We start from the raw sequence: 24,039 nt of genomic DNA, 5'->3' as shown, positions 1-24,039 counted from the left end.
AAAACGTCTGGAATGGTACACCGTGCAGAATAAGCCACTTTTACTCCCCCCCAAAAAAACAGTGTCTGTCATTTCTTGCTGGGCAGTAGTTTGCCTGTCAGCACCTCAATGAACGAAACCACCACAAATAATTACATAAAACAGAACGCACAGCCCTGTGTCAATCCACTGCTCGATGAAGGTATCCCCATGCTGCGTCGGTCATGGCGATTATTTGACCATACTTCACCACGCTGGTCAGTGTGAGTTGGTGAAGGGGGACACGCTTAAGGCCGGTTCAGATATCACTCACCGCCGATGACACCTATGGTCGCGAAATCTTAACTCAGGTCGGACGCATCACACACCTGTACAGTTTTTCCCCCACTTCGCTAGTCGGAGGGCGTGATTCCTTGTGCAAGCAGGTGTATTATTGTGCTTTCAAACTCTTGGTTCTCACAGGGTAAGGTGGTTTAACATTCTAAGCGTGCCTGAAATGTCTGGATTTGAAAGACGTTCACACATATATATATTTTTTGGTTGTTTTGAACAAGAGCTCATGCGAGCCCTGCAGCTGTGCTGTGCTGTGCTCCGTCCAGAATTTGGTGCCTCCACCGCCGCTTGGCAGAAACGAAAATTGGTGGATTCAGTCGATGAGCAAATGGTTCCAGTGGTGGGAATTAGTGCCAGTGTAATAGGAGTGCCACCTTACATTAAAACGCACGCGTTTATGAATACCCCAAACCCCCCCAAAAAAAAAAAGTCTCACGTTTCTCGATGTGCACGAGCCAGTGGCTTCTGATATTAAAAAAATATATATATATTTAAGGGAAGTGCCATCACCCCCCTCCCCGTGCACCCCCGCCGCCGTGTCACCTCCGCGTGACCTTTCCTTCATAAAAGGGTTGTCGCCGTGCCCAGATATGCAGCTCGCAAAGAGAAATACTGCGACGCAGAGGCAAATGAGCTCAATTGCCGTGATAGGGAAGGCTTCGATTGGTTGGTATTTTGGCGCGACGTTCAATTGGCCAAATAAATTGACCCGTCTTTGTGTCACGTGAATTTTCCTCGGCTTCGTGTTCGTATGAGTAATACTTTTGAACATGTGCCTCGACTTTCCCACTTTCCTTTCTCTGCTATATCTCCCCCCAACACTCATACTTTCTCCTCAGCCACTCTACAGCCCCTGCTCTCATTATCTCCACCCCCACCTACTCTCACTATCCAATTTGCCTCTCCCTTTGGCCCCTCTACCCACTTCCCCTCATCTCCCAATCCTCCTCTCACTAGCCACTCCACACACAGCCTCTTTCTCATCACCTCCTAACGAAAGCCTCACCTCATTTCCCCCCCCCCCCACCACCCCCATGGATTGCCTATTCTGGGACAAAATATAGAGGTAGATTCCTTGAATCTCTCATTATCACAACGATGTGCACTCCTGGGTCTCCCCATCCTGCCCACCTAAAAAGCCCCCAGCCCTAAGTAGCCATCACAGTTCACCACCCGCCCACTCACCCTCACGGACCACCTGGTGCTACTTGGCCACGCCAGGCGCACGCGGTTTGTCCCGCTGCTGCTCAATATGCCCAACTCTTGGGTTCGTTTCATGACATTCATTTGTGTTTTATGGTGGGGTTTTTTAGGTCGTTGTGTTCATGCTCATGTATTTAGACGCAGTATAAAGTTCGTGTTATTTTTTTGTCATCATCATTGTGGTTACTCCCAACTCTTCCAAGACATCTGGCCAGTGTGGAAGAGTAGGCCAGATACCCTCGATAAGGGTGTGCTAGATCTCACACTACTGGGAGCCCTTCTGCAGGCAATTGGAGGGCCACACCGCGACCTTTGAATAAAAAAAATCATAATTATTCAGACATTGTCTGAACGATTCTAACGCGGAGGAGCATGTAGCACGCACCTTGTGTGAACTTGGACACGCTGTCATTTCCCAGGCCCAGGTTGATGATGAAGCCGTGCTCCGGCAGCTCCTCCACCACGTACTTGAGCACCCGCGGAGAGCTGTCCCGGTCCTCCGCCTTCAGGGCCTTGTTGGTCAGCATGAAGCCCAGGTGGCCGCTGGGCAGCGGGCGCAAGCTGGACGCCCCCCTGTTCACCACGATCTGCGGCACCCCATTGTCGACGGACAGGATGCGGATGTGCATCATCTGTGGCTTGCGCGTCTCAAAGACGGTGTCGGGGAAGACGTAGAAGTCGGTGTGCGTGCCGTCGGTGACCGTGAACGAGAAGCTGTCCTCGCTCGTCTCGGTGCCGTCGTGCTTGTAGCTGACGAGGTTCTCGTTCAGGTCCTGCTTGGTGAAGGACGTCACCGGGCGGCTGCCGTTGTACAGCAGCTGGCCGTGCACGGGCACCTGCGTGACGGTGAAGCGCAGACGGTGGTCCGGCGTGTCGCGGTCCTCCACCGTGAGCTCGAAGGGGGTGATGAGCTTCGGCTCGCCCTCGTTCAGGTGCAGGTCGTGGACGGTGAGCACTGGCTTCTTGTTGTCCACGTCGCTGATGGAGATGCGGAACGTGCGGAAGACCGGGTTGTAGCCGTCCGTCACCTCGAACTCGAAGCTGTCCATCTTGATCTCGTCGTCCGACGTGTGTATGTAGTAGATCTTATTGCCGGCCAGCTGCAGCTGGGTGAAGGAGGTGATCGGGACCCCTGGGTTGTCTGTGCACTCCATGTGGCCGCGAATGGGAGCGCGCGTGATGCTGAAGCGCAGGTTCTCATCGGGGCTGTTGATGTCGGTCGTGCTCAGCAGGTTGGTGGTAAGGGTCACCTTACCGCCTTCCTTCAGGGACACGCCTTTGTTGATGATGTCCGGGAAAATCATATCGATGCTTCCGATGGACACGTAGAAGTACCGGTCGATCAGTGGATTGATGCCATCGGTTACGTCGAACTTAATGAGGTCGCGGATCCCTTCCTGGCCAGTGTGCTCGTACTGGATCAGTCCTCTGTCGATTTCATCCTGGGTGAAATTCATTCCCAGGGTTATGTTTTCAGAAACTCCCCCTTCAAGGCTCAGCCTCTGCAGCAGTCCCTGACCGGGCCCAAAGCGGATAATGTAAGTAAGGGTCTTGTCTTCCGAATCTAAATCAGTAGCTTTCAGCATCTTGTTGGTGATCACTTTCGTTTCGCCAATTTCGATTTCCAGTCCATCGTTGATGGCCATGCGTGGAGTCTCATCGTCCACTTGGATGACCATGATCAGCACGGTCTTTTCTACACTGTGCTTCCCATCTGACAGCCTCACAGTGAAGTTGTCGTGCTTCGTTTCCGAGTCGTCGTGCTCGTACACGATGCTTGAAGTGCCCGAGATCTCCTCCAGGGTGAAATTCCGTACTGGCGCAGTGCCTGTGGCTCTCTGCTGGACTATCTGTCCGTGCTTTGGTAGCTTGGAGATGTAAAAGTGCAGCTCGTCTTGCGGAATATCTGAATCCGCAGCATTGAGGATCGGAGTGTCCACAATCAGGCTCATCCCCTCCATGACAATGAACTCCCGCATGAAGAGTTCTGGCTTTTCATCGTTTGCGGGAATAATCGTTATTGGGAAAAAATGGCGTGGAGAGAAATTGATGCCATCTGAGCAGCGGAAAGTAAATCGATCTTCCAGTGGCTCAACCCCCTTGTGAATGCTCTGGACATAATTGATGTGCTTGAGGCGGACATCCTTCATGGTGAACGCGCTTATGGGGGTACCAGCACGGGATTTCTCTGATCCAGGTGCAGGTGAGATGTTCTCAATGTAACCGGACGTAGGCTGCACTATGATTGTGCAGAGGATGTCATCGGTCGGCGTGTCGACGTCTTCCACCTTGATGTTCTTGAGTGTTATGAAGTTTTTCTCCGCCTCAATAACGCTGTAGGGTTGCCCAATGGTCACGGATGGGGCAACACTATCCACTGGCAAAATTGTAACGCGTACCCTAACTCCTTGAATCTTGTTGCCTCCGATGACCCACTCGTCCGACATGTCGGAAATGGTGAGGTTGAATGCGTCGTGTTGTTTCTGAGTTCCGATTTCGCCACTCGTGTGAGCGTAGACAACCACGCCATTGATCATGTCCTGCTGGGTAAACCTCTCCGAAGGCGCGCCGTTGACCAGAATCGAACCGAGCTTTGGAAGTTCCTCAACGATAAAGGTTAACATGAGGTCGTCTGTGTCCCGATCCGTGCCCTTGATTAGGTTTGTCGTTATTTCCGTGGCTCCGTTTTCCAGGACGTCCAGTGACGAGCGCAGGGTGTCTTCTTGGATGACGATCGTGGGGGCTTCGTCATCGATCGGCTTCACGGTGACCTTGATGATGATTGTGACCACGTGCACACCATCAGCTACGTCCAGTTTGAAGGTGTCGCTGGTTGACTCGTCGCCATTGTGAATGTACGCAACGCGTCCATTTGAGATATCATCCAGAATGAAGGATTCGTCAACTGCCATCGCAATGCCAAAGTACTGCAGTTCGCCATACTTAGGCTCCTGTGTGAGGGTGAACGTTATCTCGTGGATTTGTGTATCGGTGTCCGTCGCGTCAAGTTCTGCATTGGTAATAACAAACGTGCCGCGCTCGAACACCGTGAACCCTGTGTTGGTGATCTTGGGGGGCTTATTATCCACGGGTTGCAAGAAGATCGTGAAGGTCCCTCTGACAGAGTTTCCGGCAGTGTCCTCAACCGTGTACGTGAACTGCACAACGTGCGGCGTGATGCCGAGCTCCTGGTCCGGTGGCTTGTAAGCGATTTTGTGGTGGTTCACTTGCGCCTGCGTAAACTCTGACACAACGACGTCAGGATTTTCCGTCAGAACGATGGAGCCGATGTTGATTGGGTTGTTCTCGTCTGTGTCCACAGGCGGCTTCGTAATGGTGTACTTCAGATCGCGGTCATCCGAGTCTAAGTCCGTGTAACGCAAAAACTTTCGCTTGAAGTGCGTAATTTCAAATTCCTGCACAGTCATCTGCAATGTGGTTCCGGGGTAAAGCGAAGGAGGTATGTCGTCGATCGGCTGGACTTTTATTAAAAAAGTGTGCTCGCCCGACTGGTTGGGAGGATCGTTGTCATCCTGGACTCTGAAGACAAACTGGTCCATCACTACCGAGGTGCTGTGAGGACCCACGTGGCGATAAAACAGCTTTCCTTCCAGAATGTCCTCCTGCAGCCACTCGGTCACCACCTTCTCATATAAGTTGTCGCTCTCTATGAATTTCCACGATGACGACTCTTCAGGCTTCTCCGATTGCCGAAGCAGTACCTGACCGATAGAGGAGAACGGCGCCTCTACGGTGAACCTGATGGTCGAGTCCTCTGAGTCAATGTCAATGGCGCTGAGGACGAAGGGAGGGATTTGCATGATTTCATTTTTGGAAATGACCAGCCCGGTGTTGGCATTGACGACGGGCGGTTCGTCGTCGGTCGGCGCGACGGTGATGGGGAAGAGAAACTCCACCTCGTGCTTGCCGTCCGTCATGCGGAAGATGATATTGTCGCTGTACGTGTCGCTGCCGTCGTGTTGATAAACCACCACGCCGGCGTCGAGGTCGGCCGGTGTGAAGAATTTACGGCGGGCGCCCAGCACCGTCAGCTCCCCGTGCCGGAGCCCGTCGATGACGGTGACGCGCACATTCTCCAAATTGTCCTCGTCGCTGATTTCTAGGTTCTGTGCGCTGGAGAGGGGCCTCGATTGGCCTTCGAAGAGCATCTGCCCGGTGTTCCGAGTAACCACCGGGGCAAGCGTGTTCATGGGTTTCACCACGATCATGAATGCAAACGGGTCCGACGCAACGCCCTCGCTGTCGATCACTTCAAACTCTATCTGGAAAATGCGCTCCACGTTTGAGTCAACAGCTGGGGGCTTGTAAGCAATTTTCAAATCTTTAATGTCGCGCTGATAAAATGACGTTATGGGAAGGTTTCTGTCGTCTGTACTCACGATGTAACCTTGCTGGTAGCCCAGAGGAGAGGTGATGTTGAAGATGAGGTCATCGGGGTCAGTCTCCACGTCCTCGGCAGCCAACATCTCGGGCGTGATGGCGGTCATGACGAACTGGTCCACCTCCATCATCATCAGCGCGATGAAGCTCGGCTTGGGCGGCGTGTTCTCCAGACCTTCGCGGATGCGCACCATGATCTGAAAGTACTCTTGCTTCAGTAGGTTCCCGTCCTTGTCGGAGAGCTCCACCACCATGGGGATGTAGTCGCGGTTGGGCGATGCCGTCGCGGCCGTGTGCTGGTAGCGAATGTTGGCTGTGATGAAGTCCTGGCAGGTGAGCATCTGCCCGTTGGCGATGTGGTCCGCGTTGGTGAGCCTCCCGTACCGGGGCATCCCCCCGGCTCCAGCCAGGCTCGTCAGCTTGCACACCTCGTTGGCGCGGTCGTACGTGAACTCGAGGATCTTCTTGTCGATGGGGCCGCTCGTGCCCATGAGCTTCTCCACGCTGAGGGGCATGTTGCGCGTGATGACCTCGAGCTGGGTGAACACCACCTCGACCTCGATCATGAAGGGGATGACGATGGTGTCCGTCTGAGTGTCGTACCTCAGCTGCAGGCGCACGCGGTCCTTGGCCGGGCTGCGCGAGCCGAAGTGGGAGTACTTGACGTCGCTGGGGCCGAAATCGCAGCTGAACTTCTTGGGGCTGAGCACGCCGGGCCGTTGAGAGAGGGGGTCGTTGTCCAAGACAGTGATCGAGCAGCGGTCTCCCGGCTGCACCTGTACCACCAGGTCATTGATGGGATCCAGGTGGACGGCCCGTCCGAAGGGAACGCGGACGCCGTTGTTGGCCACGATGATGCTGTCATGGCTAGGGCCGAGGCGCAATCCGAAGTAAGAAGCGGGGTCGTGTAAGTTCTGCTCCTGCTGCTGATGATGCTGATGGTGCTGTTGCTGATGGTGGTGGTGTTGCTGCTGCGCGAGTCCAACGCCGCTCAGAGTCCACAGGGTGAGCAGACATGGCACCAGCAGCAGCAGCAGGTGCTGCCTCTGCGCTGGCATATCCCAACTCGAGTCGGTCAGGGTTCTTTGCGACGCCGACTCCTTGTGGGACTCTGCCGTTCAGCCGCGACGCAGCAGCACGCAGTAGCCGGCTCGCCACACGCTGCGTGCCACGAACGGTGCCGGCAGGGCGAGCGTGGCAAGGGGGGTGGGCTGCCCTCTCTCTCTCTGTGTCTGTCTCCGCGTCTCTTCGCCCAAGCCGTTTGAGCGACGTGCCAGTGTTTGGAGTTTGAAAGCAATAGAACGTTGACAAAAAAAATTGGTAACGAGAATGAAAGTTGCGTTGTGAGCGGTTAGGCACACAACACCAACGCCACCACCACCACTACCACAGAGAGAGAGAGAGAGACACACGCACACACCGGCACACGCTTTGGCTTTAATGTAACTGAACTGCCGAGGAGGGGGAGAGACGGGAGAGCAAAGAGTAGGGTGGGGAAAACATACGGGTCAGGTGAGAGACAGAGCAAGGGGTGGGTAGGGGGGTGTGCTTGCTAAACTGTGACTTCTAGCGAGGGTGTTTGTGCATATGCATGAGTGGTGGTGGTGTGGGGTGAGGAGAGTGCTGGTGGAGAGGGGATGGGAGAGAGAGGGGATGGGAGGGTGGCTGGTGGGGGGGTTTGAAGGGGGGGGGAGTTTGCTGGGGCTGGGCTGAGTAAGGGGGAGCAAAACTTTTTTTTTCCATTGGCCAAAGTTGCGCGCACGAATGAATGGGCTCGGCCCATTCGTGTCGGGTAAAGTGGTTGTTTTTATTCGTGGTGGTGATCATGGAAGTGTCTCGAGTTGTCGGGGGGGGGGGGCTCAATCGCCGGTATGAGAGTGAGCAATGAGAAAGGAGGGCCATGGGTAGAGATTGACAAAGTATATATATACATTTTTTTTTTCAATTTTGCGTCTGAGAAAGAACTACCACCGTGGAGATGGAACGATGAAATGCGGTTCGTGTAGAGTAGCAGTTGTGGTGGTTGATGCTACGTGGGTGACTGAAATAAGTTTGGTAGTGTGAGGGTTCTCACGCGGAGTTTTACAGCGCATGAGATGTGCCGGCCGCTGTGGCGGCATGGGGGGGGGGGAGGAGGAGGAGGCCTTTATCCAGCAGTGGATCGAACATGTCTGGTGATACGCTGAGATAACGATTTCATTTCGGATAATAGCTTTGCGCGTGAACGAGTGTTACCCAAACAAAGTCAGTTCGGCGTGTGTGTGTGGCTGCGTGTACGCGCCATTGTTTGGCAGCTCACTCTGCGCTGTTATAAATGGTTCTGAATGTGGTGAAGGGGATGGCGATGGATTTGCAAGAGCGTTGCGCAAGAGCCCAGAATCCTGAGTTCAATTCCCGGCCACGGCTCAGGTCAGTGTCGAGTTATATGGCACTGGTTCTGTAGCTCCCACCCGCTTCGCCACCCAGCGTTACTAACCCGCACTGACCAGCGTGGTGAAGTGTGATCAAACAACCACCCACGGCCGACACGCCGTTGGGAAGTCATCATCCAGCAGTGGATTAAGACTTGTTCGGCTGTACTTTATCAGCGCCAATGCAATACAATTGTCATGCTTAATGCGGGGCATATTTTTTCCAGTACAACGTACACTTTCGGCTTGATACGACATACCCATCTGAATAAAACAATTGAAGTCGTGCGTGAATTGTAACAAAACCGATAACAATACACTGGCATCATCATAATCATCGTTATAGAGCGCAACTCATGCAGTACGGGTCAAGGTGCGCCAAAACGAATGGTTCTTTGAGACAATAACAATATACACAGCGAGTGAGAATGAAAAGCAATTGAAAAGCTAACAAAAAACTGAGCTTGATCGAAAGTAGAGTCACTTGCAAAAAAATCCCATTCGGAACAGGAGTCAATTTAATCTGTGCTCAAATCTGCAATGACCTGCGCAACGCTGGTTATAAGTTCGCTGATGCCAAAATATGTGCTTGCTTCGCGTTCCTAGGTAATAAAGCACACTTTCCTTCGCGTCCTTTATTAATGTGGCAATCAGAGGCCAACAACTACAATGGGAAATCATTAATATTCGTCAAGCTTCTTGGCCGATTGTGAAAGAAACGTATGAGTAAAAAAATGCACTTATGTAAGCAAAGTAGTATGAAATCCGAAACTCAATGCACATTATTGTAGATCTAGATGTAAATATAAAAACGATAAAGATGCAGGCCTGACAAGTATTGCCACTGCTGGCAGAAGGACTTCCAACAGAAGGAATTGGAGAGAGCCCCTACAGAGGGTTTTTGGCCTCCTCTTCCATGCTGGTCAGAAAAGACGGTCTTGCAAATTATGGAGATTAGAAACCCCAAAAAATCACAATAGTTATTTACTTATCAGGTTTGAAAATCCCTCTTTGCCATTAGCCTTGCACCGACGTGCAGCGGCCGTGGCATCTCCCCAAGTCTCGTTTCGCAATCGACTCGGAGCACAACAAACACACGCAACCACGCAAGCCGCACGGAACCGGAGGCGACCCAAGCGTTCACGGGCGATCCAGGCGGAACGTCGCCACGTCCTGCTGCGATGACTGCGTTTGGTCCCGTGGGCGCATTGCCAGGGGAGAGCCACTCACCACTGCCCACCCCCACCTCAAGTGACCTGTGCGTGTGACGCCTCTGTTCAGGCCTTCGCCATGCTAATGTACCGAGGAAAGACGGCGGCCAAGTGTAAACAGCAAAGTCCGTGACCGCACGCACGAACGTTGTCGTTGGCGCGATATGGAAGAACGAGCAGCGAATCCGGGTGATGTGCGGGTGAGCGACTTCTTGGGTGAGGGACGATGCAGACGGGTCACTTGCCGTGTGCTCGCTGCCTGCACGCGAGCGGGGTCCCCTCTAAGAAGCCAGGGCACATGGCGTTTAAAAAAAAAAATAACTCGGCAAGCCTCCTGCAGGACATTGCACTCACGCAACGGAAGAGCAATAACAATGCGGTGGCTTCGTGTTACAAAGTAAATCTGGAGTCGCCCCATTATCCCAACCCCCACCGCCACCTCCACCTGTCTCACGTCCAAGTCATCGCCGTGCTGGGTTGAGGCCGCGCCGTGTACGCCAACAGAGGTAGAAATCTTTGTCGAGATGGGTTTAAGCTTACACTCGTACTTGCACATTAATGTGCTGAAACGTAAACGTATACCTACACACACTTAAGGACGCATCTCCATCAACGTGACGAGCTATGGTCTATCCACTGCCGAGTGAAGGCTTCCCCCATGCCATCACCATCTCTCACGGTCCCGTGATGCCACAATCCATCTCACTCCTGCACGTGACCTGACAGTGTTTCATTCCTGTGGCGATCGTCCCCTCAGACAAAGTTCTCTCCTTTGCCTGCACTTTCATCGCCAGCCTTGTCCTTTGACCATCATCTCTTCACAAGGGATGAGAGCCGATGGGTAGGGCTGGTTACCTGAACGGGCAATGTTCTAGTCTCATTCGCATTTCTTCCCTGATCCACGTGCTCCACTTTCGGTTCACTCGGTGAACATTTATTCGGGATTTTTTTTTTTATTTAAGCTATGATTGAGCCAAACGAGACACGCTTTAGTGGCGTGCTAAACTTGGTGGCAAGTTGCCGGGCTGTGACAGCCTGTGCAGAGAACGCGACACAGCGCGACTTTGCTCGCAGAGGAACTCATTGTGAAGACGCCGCTCAGATCACGCATTCTCTTCTGGCTTCCCCGAGCCATCCGTAGTGACGACTCCATGACTCCGATCAAGGGTAGCCTCCACAGCAAGACCCTCCTTCTTGCCGACGAACGGCCTGCCTCTTTGTTGTCAAATAAATACGCCCACTAATTCTAGATTTGAAGCTTTTGTGACTGCAAGGATTCATACTCTTAGTTCTTTCGGTAAAGTCACGTAGGTAAAAAATGAAATTAAAATTAATAAAAAATAAAATAATAAATCACGACGTTTCGGAGGCAACACAAGTCTCCGTCATCAGGTGGCACCGTCACAGCCAGATTTGCTGCATCAAATGAGGCAGGGATTCAAGTTAAGGGGGGAGGAGAGGGGGGGGAGCTTATCAGAATGTGGTAGCCAATATATATGTTTCTGCAGAGCATTTTTGGAGATGCGGTCACGCTAAGATACTACGTGAATGCAAACTGTATTAAAGCGACCGTGATGTTGCGTTTGAGAGACTCTTTAGTAGGAAAACTTCCACGATGGTTTCGAGAAGGCTTTGTGGTTGGCTTGGCATGATGTATTAATGCTGAAGGAGACCCCTTTAGAGGGGACCCACATTCGACATTCGTAGCTCAACTGTTGTGGATCTAAACATTCACGTTGGAAACTAACACTTCGCGTGCATACATATGCTACGCTGTGAATCCCATCAATAGCAAAGCACACATCACATTTTCCCAGATGCATAGTACTAATTCAGGACACGCGGCGGTTGGTGGTAAGACTGGATGAGATTAATTGAGTGTCCTTAAAATATCACCTACTATTAAACAATCATAACTTGACAGCAGCTTGAAGTAGGTTGATCAAAACTACACACGAAAGAACCAAGAAGATGAATCCCTGCAGTCACGAAAGCTTTAAATCGAAATTTACACACACACAGATGAAGATTCTATCGTATGACTCTTATTCCTTTAAACCTTCGCGTTTCCTGCCTGGTGTAAGGTGTCGCTCATCATATCGAGATTTCAGAGTCCCAGATGTTTGCTGTTATCTCAGCTGCGATTTATTTGTAAGCTTCTACGATGTACTGTTGAAGATCACTCAAGCTTCGCGTTTCTCTGGCAAACACTGCGAAAGTGCAATGAATCAGTTGCCAACATTGTAATCCTGCAGTTCAAGCTGCAATTCAATCATGAGCCTTTAATAATGGTTGATATATTCGTGGGCAAGGGATGGTGGGACAATAATGAGCGCGCTGAGCTCTGAATCTGGCCACCTGAGTTATAGTCCTGGGCACGGCAAACATCAGTGGCAAGTGACATCTGAACCAGTCTTGGGTAACCCCCCCCTCCCACCTCTTCCTCTTAACCAGCCCACATTCACCAGCTTGGTGAAGTATGGTCATGCATTTTTGGACCATCTTATCTGACAGGCACTATTTTACTTTACCGAGTGTTAACATCCCCAGCGTTAAACAGTACTCTTCTTTTTCGTATTTGATTGTCAGCCAACAGTGGTAAAAAACAACATGAGCATTTTCATTCTCTTCTATCATGTGCACTAACAGGTGCTTGTGCACAAACAGGTCCACGTACACGTACTCCTCGTGCTCTCTTTAAGCCCCGCCCCCCCTCCCAATACGTTCCATTCATTGGCTACCACATTCTCATAAGCCCCCCCCCTCCCCCCTTAACTTGTATTTAAGAACTTGCATCTTGGAATCCCTGCCTCACTTTATACATCAAATCTGGCTGTGACGGTCCCACCTGATGACGGAGACTTGTGTTGCCTCCGAAACGTCGTGATTTTTTAGTATTTTGTTTTTATTAATGTTAATTTCATTTTTTTACCACGTGACTTTACTGAGTATGGTCAAGCAGCCCCAATGAGTGGATAGACTAAGGATGTACATTTTTCACCCATTGGAGTACGGCCACCTGCTCTATAATAAAGTGGCCCACACTGTGTTAGACTGCACGCGTGTTTTTGATATGTGTTACTAATTGTCTGCTACTCTACGGCATTCTGGGATTGATGATTATTTTAACAATTTCATGGCTCGAAAGATGGTAACGCAAGTACCATAGTAAATAGTAAACAGAAGGCTGAGTTTAACAAATTCAGGTGTACACTTTTGAAGTATGTTACCTTTTGTTTTACATGTAAACTCTGAAATATCCACACGTATGCATGAGTAAGATGTTTGTGAGAGCGAGAGAAAAAATATATATTGTTTCACACACCGCTCCCATATATTAGGCCTTTAAAAAATATATAATCCACGCTTCTGCCCTGAATTTTAATGGAGTTTTCCCCCTACATCCGCACGGCATTTCGGACAAAACGAAAAATCAATGTTCGTCCCTTCCCTCGTGATCAAGGTGTGTTGCGGCGGGGTGGCTGGGCCGTTGCTGCGACGGCGCGATCACACAGGAGACCTCAACAACACGAGGGGACCCTGCGAGAGATCACACGCAGCAGCAGCGGCAGCAGCGGAAAATGTAACTTGAGCACACAGCTACGACCGCACGTGGCTTTAACGCTGTCCAGCTTTGTGCGCACGCTGTTGCGACACTGTTCAAGAGTCCCGTTACACCGCTTAAAGACCTTCTGCTCCCTGCCAACACCTCACGCAGTGCATGCCAGTCCACGTCCACTATAGCCACCACCGGGGGTTGAAAGGCCTGCGTACGAGCCATGACTTTGGGAAAATATATACTATTGTGATGTACCGATTCCACTGTGACTCGGTGGAGGTGTTCCAGTTTGCATGCAATGGGGGGGGGGGGCGAGATTGTTCGCGATTGTGAAATTGTAAAGAAACAAATACTAAATTCGCGATGTATAATTACGTTTAAATGCATTCATTGTGATTTTATGAAAACTTTACTTTGACGCAACACAGGTGTTGTTCCCCCCCCCCACCCCCGAAACGAGCGACATTGTGTAATTCGTCACCTCGGAAACATTTCGCTGGGTCCACGACGGCCAGTGAAAGGTGCACGGATCAGCACGCCGCCGCGTACGCGTGAGGAGGGAGCTGTGTGTACTATCGTGTTATATTTCATCCGCGAACATCCCACACGGCAATTATTTATTCAAAATTTGCTTTGGACAGAGTTGATTTAAAGGGGGGAAAAAAACCTACTTTCTCGAGGGACTGGCAGAACTTAAAAAAAAAGTCAATGGCTTCCTTGCACTGCCCTCTGTTGGTGTAACGAAGGCATTGACTACACTGTGTAATAAAAAAAAAAGATTGTTCCTGGGTAGTAAGTGTTATTTTGTAATTGCTTCTGTCTCAAAAGTACAGAAAATGGCTATTATTCCCCACAAACTTTGCTTTTGTGACCAGGACAGTGACATTTTGAAATTTACCTATTTTCCAGAACATTCCAGATAGATTCAGTGCTGAGTAAACTTCGAGTAACTTCTAGAACATTCTAGAACTTTCCAGTAATATAAATCGTCGTCTAAATACACGGACCTTAAGCCCACGAGTTCAGTTTAGTTCCAGCTGCCCAAGTGGACACATGTCTGCATTTCTTCGAGATGGCATCAAGAGGCTGCAAGCATCCGGCAGACGCAATTTGCTACGTCTGCGACCAATTTATCAAGAAAAGAGCGAAAAAGGACTCTGTGGAAGCATCTGCTAAGATGTGAGGCCTACAAGGCATATTTCGGCATGTCTGTCGGGGATCAAGACTAACCCTGGGCACCTCATTACACCTGCGAGCAATGCAAAAAAAAACTCTGGAAGGTAAGATGGACAATTGTTGCTCTGAATTTTATGTTATAAATTTAGTTAACATTTTTAAAATTGTAAAAGTGTTCAATTTTAGAATGTTTTACAATTTTCTAAGTTATTGAAAACATTGATCATATATGAAAAATGTTGCGAGAATCTCTTACACATTAGTCATGGGTGAAATAAATGTATTTTTGTAGGATGGTACAGAGGGGAAAAGAGAGCCCTGAAGTTCGCTATCCCAATAATTTGGCGGGAACCCACTGACCACTCAAGCAACTGCTACTTTTGCATGGTGGACCCTTTCAAACGTCGTACTTGCAAGAATGCACCTGCTATCACGTATCCGCAACTTCGTTCACCCATCGCCCCGGTGCAACATTGCCATGAGCTCCCGTACTCACTCCTCCGGAGAGAGAGCAGCCGTCTTTAGAAGAGAGCAGCAAGTCAGAGAGCGAGGAAGACGTTGTAGATCCAGATGACAATTTCAGAGGTGGAGCTGAGGAGAGAAACCCATACTACCCCAATCAAAAATACCTCAACGACTTGATCAAAGATCTTGGACTCACCAAGTCCAATGCCAAGCTTTTGATGTCTAGGCTCAAGAAGTGGAACTTGTTGGATAAAAGTGTGCAAGTCGCAGATCAGAGGAAGCGTCACCAACCTTTTTGCAGCTTCTTCACCCGTCAAGATGGGCTCTGCTTCTGTCACAATGTGACCAGTCTGTTCGAGGCAATCGGAATCGCCTGTAACCAGAATGAGTGGCGCCTCTTCATTGACAGCTCATCCAGGAGCCTCAAAGCCGTGCTGCTCCATAATGGTAAAAAGTACCCGTCTCTTCCCCTGGCTCACTCGGTGCACCTCAAAGAGAAATACAACAGCATCAAAACCTTGCCGGATGCCTTGAAGTATGATGAGTACGGCTGGGAGGTCATCAGAGACTTCAAAATTGTGCCATTCCTGATGGGTCTCCAAGGCGGTTTTACCAAGTTTCCCTGCTATCTTTGCCTTTGGGACAGCAGGGACACCAAAGCGCACTACCATAAGCAGGACTGGCCACAGTGGACCGGGTTCTCTGTGGGGAGGAACAACGTCAAGTGAGAGCCACTGGTGGACCCCCGGAAGGTGCTGATGCCACCACTGCACATCAAATTGGGCCTTGTGAAACAATTTGTCAGAGCTGTAGATAAGGAGTCGGCAGCCTTCAAGTACCTTCAAGACTTCTTCCCTAAGCTGTCTGAGGCAAAGGTCTTTGTCGGACCACAGATAAAGAAGATGCTGGAGTGCAATGAATTCCCCAAGAAGCTCACTAGTAAGGAGAAAGCGGCTTGGAACAGCTTTGTCGCAGTGGTACGTAGCTTCCTGGGCAATCACAAGGTCAAAAACTACGTGGAGCTGGTTGAGACTCTGGTGAAGAACTACGGCACAATGGGCTGTAGGATGTTCCTCAAAGTCCACATCCTTGATGCTCATCTTGATACATTCAAGGAGAACATGGGAGCGTACTCGGAGGAGCAAGGCGAGCGCTTCCACCAGGATATACTGGACTTTGAACACCGCTACCAAGGACAGTATAATGAGAACATGATGGGAGACTACATTTGGTGACTGATTCGTGAAAGTGATTTACAGTATAATCGTAAATATCGAAACACTAATCACTACTAAATCTTTTGTAGTCATTTTGGATTCCTTTCGTATAAATACATGTTAATTATAATTCATATATTGTTTTTTTCTGACTTTACGTGAATGAAAAGACACAAATTTGCCCGTTTTCTCATTGAAATTAGGAACATTAAAAAAATATCACTGTCCTGGTCTAAAAAGCAGGTTTGTGGGGAATAATAGCCATTTTTTTATACTTTCTAGGCATAAGCAATTACAAGATAACACTTAACTACCCAGGAACAAAAATTGTGTTACATAGTGCTATTGCACCATGGCTCGACTAGTTCTCAAATATTAGAAACATCATGCGCCCCTCCGCCCATTTACAATTAACTTCCAACAGGTAAAAACGTAACATTTTGCCTAATAAGATCTCAATTGCCTTCCCCAAAAGATAAGTTAGCAGCATTCATTCGTATGAAGTGGAGCGGTGGCACTGTAGGTGGACAACAGCGATATGAACCGCCATCATTCTGGGCCACGGCTAACATCATTGACTTTTGATATCAGAAAGAGTTCGGCCTCATCCTAAACCCCCCCCCACCCACCCCTCCACCTTCACCTTCACCAACCCAGACGCACCTCCGATGAGCACGATTGGCTCTGCACGGTTCGATAGAGCTTCAACACACCATACGTTACACCGTGCTCAAGCAAACTGCCACGATACGATCCGCACGGTGTATCGAGGCCCTCGTCCACCAGCGAGTGGATTTGCGCATGCGCACAGAGGTGTGATGAGGGCATCAGTGCACCAACGCAGCCCAGGACCTACGAGGTCAAGTCCATGCAGACAAAGCCACCAGAGTTCAACTTCTAAGTAACCCCCAGGGGCCAAGAAAGGGAAGCCGGGCACCAAACGAACACCAGGCAGAGCCGGGGCAGCCTGGGCAGCACTGAGAAGTTTGAGGGCAGCCGCCGTAGAACTAGCAAAGTACGGTTGTTCGTGTGCATTGTAAATGTCGTATATAGAAAGTGGTTACACAACAAAAGTTAACATTTTCTGAGCTACTCCAGATAGTGTCACTTTCCTCTGTAAAATAAGTATATATATTTTTCGATTTAAAGCTTTCGTGACTGCAGGGATTCATCTTATTGGTTCTTTTGGTGAAGTCACGTAGAATGAAAATAATAAAATAATAAAAATAAAACATAATAAAATAAAATAATATTATAATATTATGCTATAATATAATAAAATAATATAATATTATAATATAATAAAATAATATAATAAGTATTTATACATGCATTGTATGTGTGCTGTATGAAAATAAACTGTGGAGTCGCTGCGAATCACTTGAAATGCCCCCTATATATAGATGACATTCTACCAAATGATAGCTTGACCTAGCAAGGGTACGAGTGTGTTAGTCCAATTACGAGTGCAGTGGCGAGTGCCATAGGGAACGCGTATGTGTCAAGTGCAGCCAACATTAGTTTAACCTGGGGAAATCCTGGGAAAATAGCCACGAGGTTTTTAGAAGTGACGGATTTGAAACTCACACTGAGGCCGGGTCTGGTGGCCAGCGTGAGTGCTAACCGAGTTACCCTGGTCCGTGTGTAATTGCGAGTGCGATGGCATTAGCGAGCCATCTGAGCTTTTAAGCGTCCTTTATTAAGGGAAAGGCAACTCTAGAACAAGCTCCTTAAGTTCAGCTGAAATCAATTTAAAGAAAATTTTCCACGCAGCTAAATCGTGTTATATAAAGTTCACACGCAAAAAAAAATGCATCGCGTTGTTGTCTTGTTGTTGTTAGAAAAGTGAGAGCACCATTGGAACCTCATTTGCCAGAAAAAAAATATGATGATTGGTGTTTTACCCTTTTAACTGGCAACAAAAGGACAGTGCATACATTATCAGAGTTATGTTTTTTGTTTGCATTATGACTGCAGGTATTGTGGTCTATGCAAACGTGACTCCTTATAAAAAAAAAAGGTGTCAGTTTTGTTTCCAGATAAAAGGGTAAAAAACCAATTATCAAAGTGATAGCACTTGAGAACTAACATAATATTTTTTTTACAAAGTTAGAGTTGAAATCTGAACTAATTCATGGATAGCCAACAGGGGTAGAACAGAATAAACAAAACGTCATTCCAGCCTGGCATCTCTGCACGAGAGTGAGCGTGCTCGCAATGGGAAGGTTATGAGTTCACATCGTGTTTGGGGATTGACTCCACCCATCATCCCTTAATGGTCGATTAAAATGATACCACCTTGTGGGGAAGTCAACAGTGGTTTTCATGCGGAAATACTTGCACGTGGAATTTCCACCGCTTGCCTGGGGCTGTAAACGGGAGATGAGCATTGCTTCATTGCTCATTTTCGCAATAAATCACTGACATCTTATTTCACCTTTGATCGCGATTCTGCGTTGTGTAATCCTACCCATTATAATGTGTCCTTTAGCGAAAATTTAACAAGTGGAAGTCAGTGTATATGTTCACTGCTTCTTTGCTACAAATGTAACGCAGGTGTGAAGGAACGTCATTTAATCCGTACATCGGGTAATGTCCTGGAAAAAAAAAACACATTATGAGTCCTCTCTCTAAATATAAACATCGTCTACTAACAGTGCACAGTATTGTATTCCTATACCGCTTGGCATTTCAGGCACTGCGTATACACAACAACACTGCTGCCCGAAGATAGGCGCATTGGATGAAAGCAAGGACAGCATTCCCTCCAGAACTACAAAGCACTGGAGCATTGAGTTCCGAGATGGAAGATTTTAGTTTCTGAATCAAGAAACATGTTGCTCCGTCGCTCTTGCTTGTTGTGTTGTAGCTCATACACAGCGTGCTCCGTGCAATGATGCGTTGCCAAAGGGGACCGCCTATGGATTATCATTTCCATATGTATATATTTTTGTAATAGTTTGTGAAACGTGTTGTGGTGATAATGGTGAGGCAGAGGCAGAGGCAGCAGGCGAGATGTTAACAACCTCGCCCGATATACAGTAGGTCGTGATTTTCGATCTCGACCCCAACACCTGTATATTTGGAGTTTGCATGTGTCTCTCCCCGTGGTCGCGTGGATTTTTCTCCGGGTCCTCCTGTATTTCCCTCCACATTTTTTTGGCCGCGACTATAGATTTACACACGACGATAAGCCACTTCGTTGAGCTATCATTTGTGGCCGGGTCGCTCCTGAAAAAGAGCTACACAACTCAGTGGGCCTTACCTGGTAAAAAAAAAAAATTTTTGATTACCGAAAGAACCAAGAATAAAAATAGTTCAGTTTAGTGTCTCTTTTAATGTGCCCCTGACGTCGTTGGTACGGCCTGACACTCGCTGTGCCTGCACGTCCATAATGGCACACTTTTCGTCTGGCTCTGCTTTGCTTTTGCGTGACCTCAAAACTGTGACCCCCAGTGCCCCAATAATGTAAACTAGAGGTGTCGGTGAAATAAATGTAGAATTGTATTTTCATAGAAAGTGTAAACGTTGTGGTGATGGTGGTGGTGGTGGTGGTGTAGTGGTCCTTACCTTGTGCTGTGAACCTGGTGAGTCTGAGTTCCATTGCCGGCCACGGCTAACAGTGGTGATTGATATCTGACTGAGCTGGTCAAAGCCTCCCCCACTTCACCAGCCCACACGAATCAACGTGATGATGCGAATCGCTCTCCAACACACCGGTGGGCTGAAGTAGTAACTAATTGGCGCGTTGTTTACTTGACAAACCTTACTCGCTGTGTTGGGTGGTGGAGGGTTACGACACATTTAAACTTACGCGATCTAACCCGAATAACCTTCATCACGAACTTTTTTTTAAGTCTGAAATTCGCTAACGTGGACATGAGCCACTCCACGTTTCAATGTGAAACAACGGGAGTTATGACGGAAGGGAACGAGGGTGTAGAATCCTGAGGGAAGTTGGCCATTACATCCGCAAGATTGAAAATCTAGTTCAGTTGTCACTTGTTGACCCAGGTCAGCCTCACAAACGAGTCGTGTGTCGTCAAAGGATCCTCAACGAGGTTAAATAAAGATGAACTGAATTGAATTCGCATGAAGTGAACGTCACGCTTCAAATATTAAATGTCAGAGTGTTTGACTTCCTCCAACGTGCGGTGTGCCTCGCGATGTGCGTTTTCCCGTTGTGTTCGCCACTCTTCCATCGGACGCCCCCAGGTTTCTCAAAAAAACGCGTGGTAATAACTTAAGCAAACTTTTTCAAGTGTAGCCTTGAAAATGGCAAAAAAGAAAAATCGTCTCTGATGGCAGAACTGTCAAAGGCATATTCATCTTGTCGAAAAATCGTGCGCCCGTGCCCAGGATCGCGTGCGCAAAAAAGATAAACACGAGCGCACGCTTGTTCACGTCTGAACTTAACCCAACAAATAAATGCGCACAAAGGAGAGATGCGCCTGGCTGTCACCCGCCTGTCACCTGTCCAGAATTATTAACGACCGGCGCTGAAGGTGGATGCTGCTGTGGTGATGCAATGGTTGGCACGCTGGACTTGCAATCCGAAAGTCGCCGGTTCGAGCTCTCGATGCAGCAGTGTACACGGAGAAAGTTTCTTAATTCTCCCAGCAGTATAAATAAACAAGCCGCAGATAGCCGTTCGGTGGGTTGCATGCGGTGGGGCAAATTTTGGGTATTCCCACCTTTTCCAAGATCTCTGATCGGGGTGGAAGAGTAGGCCAAAATTCCCTCTAGAGGGGGCTCTCGAAAGGTTCATCAAGTGGAGGCCCTTCCACTAGCAGTGGCGTGAGCAAGCAATTGCATGGTTGCACCTTTACCTTTTAGTATGAAGCTACCTGGTGGCTATATCAATCCACACTTTTTACTCATACGATGGCTCCTGTTGAAGTGTACTAACTTTTATTCTTCAGCGTTTTTTTTGTATATGGGTAATGTGGCCATACTTTTGGTGAAGAGGGGAGCCCAAGACCAGTTCAGATGTTGCTCGCCACTGATGTTACCCATGGCTGGCAATCGAACTCAGACCACCGGATTCATAGCGCAGTGCACAAACCACTGTGCTACTACTCCCCCTAGCAGAACTTGTACTGTGTTTATTTTAACAAGAGACTAACTTATTTGAACCGATATTGCAAGAGTTTTTTTTTGTCCTTCAAAAGAAAATATAGTCATAATAAAGTAATAACGTTTTAATATTGGCATCTAACTGAAGAACAGACATTTTGTTACGGTAATAAACTGTTGTGAACATGAAAGGAAGACGCATCATTATCTCCTTAGCTGAACAACATCCTTAATCTATTAGTAGCGATACTTGTGATGTTTTATATTTCCCCGTTGAGATTTTGGCTGAACTGCAATGACTTTGTGCTGGCTATTTAATGCCAAAAAACCAGAGGAGGAGAGGGGGGTGTGTATGTAGATGTGACAGCCAAGTTATCAACTCCTTGGCACGAATTCAAAAGCTGGCAGCAAAAACACACATTTCTTCCATAAACAATGTCATTATCAAAACATTGTGTCCATTTACAAGGTAGAGGGAAAGGTGAGGCTAATTAAAAAAAAAATTGTCATGGAAAAAAATGTCAGGATAACTGCTGTGATGTAATGGCCTGCACACCGGACTTGCACTTCAGAGGTCAACAGTTCAACTCAATCTCGAGGCGCGGCAGTTCAAACGATGGTGAAAAGTTTATTAAATCCCTGCGCTTCTGTCCACCCAGCACACAACACCACATTCAATCGATTGTGAGGTCGCAAATGGCGAATCTGAAATACTCCCATCTCTTCTAATGCTGAAATAAACTCTAAACTATAAACTATTTTTTATTTTACCCGGTAAGGCCCACTGAGCCGTGTAGCTCTTTTTCAGAATCGACCTGGCCACAAATGATAGCCCAACGAAGTGGATTACCGCGTGGAAATTTATCGCAGCCAAATACTCTAAACGCACGTTTCTAAAAGTGGAGGGAAAACCCAGAGGACAAGGAGAAAAATCCACACGACTACGGGAAGAACACGCAAACTCCAAATATCCAGGCGTAAGGTCAGATTTGAAGCCACGACCTCCTGTATACCAGGCGAGATATTTAACATCTTGCCATCCTGGCGCCCAAATAACCTATAGACGGGCTCTACAGAGCTATCTCTGGTTGTGACCATCCCTTCTAGATTTGAAGCTTTCGTGACTGCAAGGATTCATATTCTTAGGTTTTTTCGGTAAAGTCACGTAGGTAAAAAATTCAAATTAAAATTAATAAAAGTAAAATAAAATAAAAATCACGACGTTTCGGAGGCAACGCAAGCTTCCGTCTTCAGGTGGAACCATCACAGCACGATTGCTGTGAGGTTTTTTTTTTACTTGATACAGCAAGCGTGCTGTGATGGTTCCACCTGAAGACGGAAGCTTGTGTTGCCTCCGAAACGTCGTGATTTTTATTTTAATTTTATTTTACTTTTATTAATTTTTATTTAAATGTTTTACCTACGTGACTTTACCGAAAAAACCTAAGAACATGTGACCATCCCGCCAGCCGCGGCATGAGTAACCATTTGTCTATTCTACCACGACAAAAAGGGAAACATCTCCCCCGATATATAATTGCTTTTCTCAAGAGGCCTCAGTGAGTCTCAAGACTCTTGATCTCAAAAACCCAGGCTAGATTTTTAGTTGACTCCATCCTGGCCATTTGTCTGTGTTCATGGAAACTGGAGTGAATACTCATGAACATGACATAGTTTGCAATACAATTTAAATTCCTCGGAATGCATTATTGAAATTCGTCGAAATGCAACAACACTTTAAGACACTGTGAAAGGATGCCAGGAAAACCTCAAAGATATGTGCTTGCCAAAAGAGGAGCACTCCCCATCACCAAAAAGAGCCACTCGCAACGACAACAAAAAACCTAGTTTGAATGGGCACCTCCTAAACTCTGACGTGTCACTGGGCGAGAGTGTGTGAAACATGAAACATCACCACTGATCTCGAGCTCTCATTCACTTCCATCGTACCTCAACTCTGCAAGGCTTCATTCACACTTTCATCCGCTCAACGACCCCACCATCCGCAAATTTCATTACCCCGGCTGCCGCTGTGAGCCTCATCCGTGTCTTCATCGCAGACCGACTCGACTACTGCCGCTTTCTCATCTACGGCCTCCCAGAATGCATCACCTCCAAACTCGAGAACATTCTAAATGCTGCTGCCAGACTCATCGCCCACACCTGTAAATTGTGACCACAAAATTTCGATTTAAAGCTTTCGTGACTGCAGGGATTCATCTTCTTGGTTCTTTCGGTAAAGTCACGTAGAATGGACAAAATAAAATAATAAAAATAAAACATAAAAAAATAATTATCACGACGTTTCGGCCACAACGCAAGCAGCCGTCCTCAGGTGAAGAACAGATCTGTCGAGAAGACAGAGTCTGAATGACACACCCCAGGCTTGGAGCGTCTATTTAAGCTGGGATGGAGGGGGAAGAGCGCCTTCCATTCTACGTGACTTTACCGAAAGAACCAAGAAGTTGTGACCACTACACAGCGATGGTTGTGTTCGTTCCACCGACTCCCAGTCCGCTCCCGGATTAATTTCAAGATCACACCATTCCCAACATCCTGCGGGGACCTGTGCAAGTAGAGTGATACGAGAGGATAAGACGGTGAGGTGGAAATAAATGATAATTTTAAGTAACCCAAGGCATGTCCAATGTGTCAATGCCAAATGACAGTGTCACGACAACTTGTAAACTCATGCACGTCAGTTTAGCGTGCCTAAGAGCAAACAAGTTTACGTTTCACACACCGTAAAGCTGCTTGAGAGGATGTCCAGGGTGTACATCGTATTACATAGAATGGCTTTCAGGTCAAAAGGAAAGGTCAATGCAACATAACTCCAAAATGCTGTCATTCCTGTCCACCCGTCTTTCTGTACATCCAAGCGTCTCCGAGACTCACACACAATGCACAGGCAATCCCGAACAGCGAAAGTTGGTTGATAGCTGTTCAGGTCAAAAGTTCAAGAACAACAATTGTACCACACACTCGCGCGAACACTTACTTCGGCTAAT

General features: G+C 48.1%; 1 protein-coding gene across 1 annotated transcript in view; it reads right to left on the bottom strand.

The window, feature by feature from the left end:
* Positions 1-7,322, bottom strand: part of LOC144937652 (FRAS1-related extracellular matrix protein 2-like) — a 124,405-nt gene extending 117,083 nt beyond the window's left edge. The window contains exon 1 of the mRNA XM_078865034.1: positions 1,901-7,322. Within this exon, the coding sequence (XP_078721160.1) occupies positions 1,901-6,974 (5,074 nt within the window). The 5' untranslated portion in view covers positions 6,975-7,322. The remainder of the gene's footprint in view (positions 1-1,900) is intronic.
* Positions 7,323-24,039: the final 16,717 nt, after the last annotated feature.

This window comes from Lampetra fluviatilis, chromosome 19 (genome assembly GCF_964198595.1).
Source record: "Lampetra fluviatilis chromosome 19, kcLamFluv1.1, whole genome shotgun sequence".
In the NCBI taxonomy this organism is placed as follows: Eukaryota; Metazoa; Chordata; class Hyperoartia; order Petromyzontiformes; family Petromyzontidae; genus Lampetra; species Lampetra fluviatilis.
This window is presented reverse-complemented; position numbering and strand designations above follow the sequence as displayed.